Source organism: Ochotona curzoniae, unplaced genomic scaffold (assembly GCF_017591425.1).
Source record: "Ochotona curzoniae isolate NIBS_2020 unplaced genomic scaffold, NIBS_Ocur_1.0 scaffold_2683, whole genome shotgun sequence".
NCBI lineage: Eukaryota > Metazoa > Chordata > Mammalia > Lagomorpha > Ochotonidae > Ochotona > Ochotona curzoniae.
The window spans coordinates 8,425,664-8,434,137 of record NW_024467100.1 but is presented as its reverse complement, the minus strand read 5'-3'; the positions used below and the strand labels follow the sequence as shown (position 1 = coordinate 8,434,137).

At 38.9% G+C, this 8,474-nt stretch overlaps 1 protein-coding gene across 1 annotated transcript; it reads left to right on the top strand.

Annotated features, from left to right (window-relative positions):
- The first annotated feature begins 7,292 nt into the window (after positions 1–7,292).
- Positions 7,293–8,234, top strand: LOC121171637 (olfactory receptor 10K1). The gene has a single exon (XM_041003394.1). It carries the CDS (start codon positions 7,293–7,295, stop codon positions 8,232–8,234), a length of 942 nt encoding a protein of 313 aa, XP_040859328.1.
- Positions 8,235–8,474: the final 240 nt, after the last annotated feature.

The window sequence follows — 8,474 nt, the reverse complement described above, 5'->3', positions numbered from 1 at the left end:
CAAGTATACATGAATTAAATTAGCAAGAAAATGAAACATTGCTACTAAGGTTCTTCTTGTTCTTTTTTATCTTTTATTGGAAAGTCAGATTTACAAAGAGAAGGAGATACAGAGAGAAAGATCTACTGTCTGGTGTTTCAATCCCCAAGCAGCTGCAACGACTGGAGCTGAGCCGATCCTAAGCCATGACCAGGCACAGGGTGCCAAGGCTTCGGTTTGTTCTTGACTGCTTTCCCAGGCCACAAGCAGGGAGCAGGATGAGAAGTGGGGCAGCCAGACACAAACTGGTGCCCCTACGGGATCCCGGTGTATACTAGGTGAGCACTTTAACCATTAGGCTAGCATGCTAGGTCCAGCTTCCGCAGTTCTTAATTTTATCCTTACTCACACGGTTGTTATTGATATTTAGGAAGTTTTTCTTCCAACTATTTGATATGCCTTTGAATTTAGTTAACACCTTAATATTCTGGGCCTTTTGTGACATTGATTGTATCAGGTTGTTATAAGCTTTTATTACATTTTGGCTTTAAGTTCAGACTAATAAAAGATGCCCTAACATTTCAGGCATACTTTTTTTCTGCACTGGCAGTAGAGCAGCAACCTACGTTTTCTTAAAAATAAGACCATTCATTCCAGTTCATAAAATAAGCACATTTCTGTATGTAGATTGAGACAAGAAAACAAAGCAGAATGAAACAGCAAAGTGCCAGTCCAAATTTGCATTTTTGTGTTTTCCATAGAAACAACATCCCCTGTAAAAATAACACCTTTGAAATGCCAAGATTATAGGTAACTATGCATATGTATATATTCATCTAGAGGAACCCTATAATGGAAATGAGCACACCAAGTAGTGAAGAAACATTGTAGTGTACATCTTTACTCCCAAATAAAAGATGAACTCCCTTGGGCCCGGCAGCGTGGCCTAGCAGCTAAAGTCCTTGCCTTGAACGCGCCGGGATCCCATATGGGCGCCGGTTCTGATCCCGGCAGCTCCACTTCCCATCCAGCTCCTTGCTTATGTCTTGGGAAAGCAGTGGAGGACGGCCCAAAGCCTTGGGACTCTGCATCCATGTGGGAGACCCAGAAGAATTTCCTAGATCCTGGCTCCGGTTCGGCATAGCATTGGCCATTGCGCTCACTTGGGAAGTGAATCATCGGAGGGAAGATCTTCCTTTCTGTCTCTCCTCCTCTCTGTATATCTGACTTTCCAATAAATAAATAAATCTTTCAAACAAACAAAAAAAAAAGATGAACTCCCAATGAAACTGTTAAATATATCTTGACAATAAGATGCTGGATTTTCTACCATCATCTATGCCTACATTGTCGTGATACGCTTAAATAGAAGAATGGTGGATGCACTTATGACTGTTATGAATTGTATTATGAATATTGTGAATTGTAATATTGTGATAATATAGGAGAAATTTGTGGCAGGAGGAGGGAATTAAAAGGTGGAAGAGTAAATCCCTGAGCATATGGAACTTAATCATGAAAGAATAAAATTTTAAAAAGTTCAGATACATTTGCATGTCATTTGGAAAATTAATATAAAGAACTAATTTTAGCTTTGCTACATTGATTCCCAGATGAGAGTTTTAGAAAATAGAAACAATGCATTGGTTGATGTTTCAAAGAATGCACTGCCTTGGGGAGCTTTTTCACACATAGTCACAAGTTGTTGCTACAATGGACCACTGAGGAATTCAGATGAGTATCCTACCAGGTCTCCTTCTCAGTGATACATGGAGAAGGCCACCATTCCTAGTCTTAATTACAGAACAAGCAATATTTTCACCAAGACTTAAGCAGTCACTTCTTTAAAGGATGAAACTGCCAAATATGTAGATTGAAATCCATTGATTCTTCTTCCCGTTTCTTATAATTTATTTTTTCCTACACCAGTAGCATACATATTTTGTTACTAAGGTATCTTAATACTCAGAAAAGTCAGATTATATATGACTTTTCCTTTTCAAAAGCAAGTACATCTTCTGTACTCATTTTGAAAACTCATTTGTCAGATGAATTTCATAATTAATGCAGGAATCTGAATGCAATTATACCGACTTATTGATTTCTTTATAAAAAATCCATAACCTATATATGAATCAATTGTTCAAGAAAAGGACATCTATAATGAGTGATTTAATGATCATTTCCTGTATTCAACATACTATAAAATATTAGCTTTGCTCATAGCAGACAAATATTCTTTTTTAATTATTATTATTTTGATAATCTTTACAAAGCTGATTAGTGCATAAAGAGTCAAAGGGTACAGGAAATTGGGTAAGACCATCTTTTCCACATTCTCTTTCTCTTTTTTTTTTTTTTTTCTGTATCTGGAGTAAGGGGGAAGATAAAGGAAGAAGCCCCACCCAGCCTCCTTCCCACCCCAGGGTCCCCAACATGCTCCAAGGTGTTGCTCAAGTGGTTTTGATAGGTTAAACGTTGTGAATTGCTGCCAGTCTCACCATTCCAAGCACGATGAAGTCTCTCCAGAATCCACTGGCTGACATAGTCCACCTTAGAGTCTCTGTTTGCCCAGATTTTCTCTTTTAACACGTGGCTGAGGCATTTGATTGATTTGTTCTGTCCTCTGGAATTTTTGGAATCAGGAAATTGGGAAGATGAAATTATAATTAGGAATATTTTAATCTGTCCAAACATCATAGTTTCAAGTTAGTGGACAAATCGCTCCAATTTAAACTTCAGTGACAATTTTTCACTTGTCTTTTCAATTACTGTCCTCTTGAACTGTAATTGGACTGTGTGTTCTGAAGATTCAAGACAGTAGAACTCAAATTTCAGTAAATATATGAGCTAATTATACTCATGGCTTCTAGTCCCCTGGCTTCTCAACTAAAGCCACCTTGGAGAAAGTGGTGGCTTTATTTTTCCAAGCTACAGTCAATTCTTAATTAACCCCATGATAATTTCTCCAGGGCAGTGTATCTAGTCTCAGGAGTTCAGTAATCATAGAACAACTATCTAATAACTACGTCCTGTTGCTGGTCACCAGAATCTCTGACTTGAATGACTTACCGTGAGTCTTGATGGGTAGAAATGAATTCTCTCTATGCAGGTGAAAGGGCATTTGCCTCAAGACAGATCCCCTCTCCTCTGCTGTTATTTTCTCAGACTTTCTCCTGTGATTTAGATTCCACCTGCCAGGGCATTCCCAGAGCCTGAATAGCTGTTGTTTCCCGTTGTGGGTACTTGCTAATAAGGTCTGGATATCTATATTGCATGGATCTGTACGAGGGGCAGTACTTGAAGACATCTTTCTTCAGCAATGGCGATTTTGGTAAGTTTTAAAAGAACGAAGGAGCTACTTTTCACCACGCCACACTTACTAGGAGTGGCTGGAAATGGTGTCCACAGTCCTAGCAAAAATGGTTGCAGGTTATAGTGAGTCCTTCTAGCCTCAGCTTTAGTGGATTTTCTTTTAAATTGGATGCCTCATGAATTGAATAAGGCCTCTATTGGTCTCCACACTCTACTCATAGATGTATGTTTCCATTGTTATTCAAATACGGTAATACAACCTAACTAGGAAAAAAAAAAACAATTTGGAGAACTGGAACATTTCTATTTGTATCTAGAAAATAAACTTCTACATATTCATTATCTGAGGCTCTCTCCACATTATCTTTTACCTAACTGGCTGATATTTTTTTGTGATAGAAATATTAGAACTTCCCAAAAGTTTAAAGTAGTTAAATTCCTTAGATTTTCTTTTCCTCTTGTGAGGAATGAGTACACTCGGGTATTAAGCTGCTGTTTAAATCACATTCTATGAAATCCTATTTACAGTAAGCCAACGGAGGATACAGAATCATCATTTACTAAGGCTTGTAACATGAGTGCTTGAGTAGCTGGAGAAAAGAACTGTAGGGACCCTCTGTCTGCCTAGGGAATCTGACACCTAGTTAGACAGGTCCTAGGGGCCAGTGTATGCAACTGGCATCCCAGATTCAAATTTATTCTCTAACATCATGTTCAAGGAGTTTCTGTTTTAGTTCTATGCCTGTCCCCTTGATACCACTCCCAAATCTGATCTCCGAAAGCTAGATTTCTCACTTCTTTGCACAAAGGATCTTTCATTCAATTGTCCATGGATATTTGATTGCAAGAAAGTTTTACTTTTCTGCCTTTACCTTTTTCTGGCATAGCACTGATGACAGAATACTATGGTGGTCCCTGATGAGTAGGTGGAAACTGCCTTCTTAAAGAAACAGAGTCTCTATGTATTATCACAAAATGGTCAAATACGTGACTCATACACCAAAGTTTGGGTATCAGATTATAGTGTTCCCTGAAAAATACACTGACTGGAGTCAGTAACCAACATGGACCTTAATGACAAATTATCTAACTTAATTTTCTTTTTTTTTTTCTTTTTATTGTTGCTTACATTGTATTATGTAGTACAGTTTTATAGGCGCTGGGGATTCCCCCCACCCCTCCCATACCCCTCCCCCCATGGTGGATTCCTCCACCTTGTAATTTAATTTTCTTTGGTATTAATAGATACAGACATTCCTTCAGAACTGTAAAATTCTGGATTCTGAGTTGTATCTTTTACATCATACTCTGTCAAATGGTGTTAGATACAGATTAGTTATAATGAGATTCAGTTGAAAGTTCCTAGGGAAAGCAAGCAAGAAGGATACTGAGCAATGACAATGAAATAAAAATTTTCTAGGTGTTTTGAAATAGAATTACAGTGGTCTGGTAAGTGGTATTATTTAAGCAACTTATTCTTCTTGATATAGGAAACATGTTAACTATGCAAATACAGCTAAACAAATAATGGAACTATACCAGAGTACTTTAACAACTGCAAACAAAAATCATAATTAACATATTAAGCTAATTTTATTGCAATAAGTTCTGAAGACCATATGTAATGTTTTAGGCATGCATTTTTCATGAACTGCTTGAAGACTTCTAATTACTTATGCATTTTCAATGGTAATACAGTTTCGATATCAGTATCATTAATTGATCATCATAATAATAGAAATCAAATAATAATAAATAAAAAGTGTTAGTAATATTTTGTAGATACAGCTAATGGATTAAGTATTGGACAAATTTCCATTCAATAAAAGAGGAAAAATATTTATATTTTAAACTTATTTTATTTTTTTATTGGAAAGATAGCTATACAGAGAGAAGGACATACAGAGGGAAAGGTCTTCCAGCTTCACTTGCTAGTGACCACAACAGCTGCTGCTAAGCCAATCTGAACTTAGAAACTAGGAGCTTCTTCCAGGTCTCCCACTTGGGTGTAGGGTCCCAAGGCTTTGGGCCATCCTCTACTGCTTTCCTAGCCACAATCTGGGAACCGGATGGGGACTAGAGTAGCCGGAATATGAACTGGTGTTCCCATTCTGGATTCTGGATTCTGGTGTGTGCAAGGTAGGATTTAGTTACTAAGTTATCTCCCTAGGCCCAGGAAAAATATTTTTATGTCCCCAATATAGAAGAAAATGATATGAGTACCAGAAATGTTCAATTATTTTTCTTAGGCTTAAGAAAAAGAATAATTTTCTTATTTTCTACACAATCATAGAAACAAAACATATCTTAGAGCAGGTGCAAGTAATTTCGCAACAGCAAATAACTATTAAAATGTCAGAGGTAAATAAGTGAAGAATTGATAAAGCAGTTGGTGTGGAGATCTCCCTGACCCACAGGAAAAGACTCTCACACCGTACTGTCCTTTTCCATGGTACTTTGTTCTTCCCCTAATCTGCACAAGCTTCACAATATATATACACTTCGCGACCCAATCGGCGTAAAGGTCAATCCAGCACGCGCAGAACGCACCAGTCATAATACAGATCACATGCCACGCATGCGGTGAGCATGCACTAGGGACCAATCAGGATTAAGTTCCTGGTTCTGCTAGGCTCCTCCTTATGACCCTGGCACACAGCCAAGGTGCCATCTTTAGGACTGGACAGCCTAAGCTCCCAACAAGTTGGTATATAAAGCATGATTTTACATACACAGGTAACTATAATTTGGCAATTGAAAAATGCATATGTGTAAAAAATTGGTTTAAGACCTACTCATGACTTTAAAAATAATATTTTTGTGTACATCGCAAACTACTTTTAGCAAAGAAACAGTTAAAAGTAATATTACTAGCATAAGAATATATACAAGAAAAAAAGCTGTTTGCTTCAAGCAGAAACTACAACCTTTCAAACTGCCCAACTGGCCCATTCTTTCTTACTCTCAGCAAAATTTGAGTTACTTAGGCAAAATTATAATTCTGTTAGCTTCTCTAGGGAATGTAGAATAGGAAAACATTCTCTTATTTCCAGAATAGTAAGAATAAAATCTGTTGCAAAAATGGATGATTCTCTGTCAACCTCACTGCTGACAATTTTCTTCCGGGAAAAGGAAAGTCAGATATACAGAGAGGAGGAGAGACAGAAAGGAAGATCTTCCATCCTCTGAGTCACTTCCCAAGTGGCTGCAATTGCTAAAGCTGAGCCAATCCGAAGCCAGGAGCCCAGAGCTTCTTCCAGGTCTCCCGGGAATGTCCCAAGGCTTTGGACCATCCTCAACTGCTTTCCCAGGCCACAAGCAGGATGCTGGATGGGACATGGAACCACCGGGATTAAAACCAGCACCCATATGGGATCCTGCAAAGTGAGGACTTTAGCCGCTAGGCTACCGTGCCAGGCTTAAGGCTCTCTTTTGACCATAGGTTTTTTTTTTTTAATACTCACATAATATTACTGTGACATGTGAGATAATTTATATGTATATGATAACCTTACCATTTATGTCAACATGTTGTAAGTATTAAATAAACATAAATTCCTTTGAACCTACTTCCTCAAACCCCTCCTGTTACCATACATTTTGCAGTCCTTTGAGTATCACAGTATCCATTCTATTCAGGTTCATTTGATTTTTGTACTTTTTGGCGGGGGGGAGGATTCACAATGGGTAAGAGAATAACAATACATGAGACATAAGAGGAAAAATATTAGCCAATTCCTGAATTCTTGGCTAGAGGCAAAGTCTATTCCTCACTTTCGTATAGAAAGAATTTCAATTAGGTTTCAATTATTCTTTTGCATGTTTAACATTCATTCTTTTGGCAGGAATTTCAAAGAGAGACTGAAGGAATCCCACTCAATGTCTGAAAATATTGCCACTTGATGACTTCGCGTTGTGTTTTCCGTATATATTCACTTGTTTCCCTGAAGCCTGGGCTCTCCCTCCGTGCGAGACTCTGCTGTGTGGAAGTGCTCCCTATGGAATGGGTCAATGAGTCTGAAGTGAGGGAATTCGTCTTCCTTGGATTCTCTTCTCTGGCTGGGCTGCAGCAGCTTCTCTTCATTATCTTCCTGCTCCTCTACCTGTTTACCCTGGGCACCAATGCCATCATCATTTCTACCATTGTGCTGGACAGAGCCCTTCACTCCCCCATGTATTTCTTCCTTGCCGTCCTCTCCTGCTCTGAGACTTGCTACACCTTCGTCATTGTACCCAAGATGCTGGTCGACCTGTTGACCACGAAGAAAACCATCTCCTTCCTGGGTTGTGCCATCCAGATGTTCACCTTCCTCTTCCTCGGCTGCTCTCACTCCTTCCTGCTGGCGGCCATGGGTTATGATCGTTATGTGGCCATTTGTAACCCACTGCGCTACACAGTACTCATGGGACCTGGGGTTTGTGTGGGCCTGGTGGCTGCAGCCTGTGCCTGTGGCTTCACTGTTGCACAGATCATCACTGCATTGATATTTCACTTGCCCTTCCACTCTTCCAACCGGCTCCACCACTTCTTCTGTGACATCTCTCCTGTCCTCAAGCTGGCATCTCATCACTCCCTCCTTAGTCAGCTGGTCATTTTCATGCTTGGTGTGTTTGTGTTAGTTATCCCCTTATTCCTAATCCTGGTCTCCTACATTCGCATCATCTCTGCTATTCTAAAGATCCCTTCTTCTGTTGGAAGATACAAAGCCTTCTCAACTTGTGCCTCTCATCTCATTGTGGTCATTGTTCACTATGGGTGTGCTTCTTTTATATACTTAAGACCCAAATCCAATTACTCTTCAAGCCAAGATACCCTGATATCTGTATCTTACACAATTCTCACCCCATTATTCAATCCAATGATTTATACTCTGAGAAACACAGAATTCAAATCGGCGCTTAGAAAAGCAATGAGCCAAACTTCATTTCCTGTTCATTAGAAACCCAATTTTAATTGTTATATGCCAGGCAAAATAAGTATGTTTTTACATATTTCCTTATGCAATTGTTCAACTGCACTGTAGCATAAGAAATTTTCTCACATGAATAGATATGAGAAACCCGAACATTTTTTTTCCCTGTCTGGTAATCTAGCCAAGCTATAACATTCAGAAGAGATGACTCCGTTTCTGAATAAGTAAGTTTGTTACACTGCTCTAAATATTGGCGGTTGAAAGACT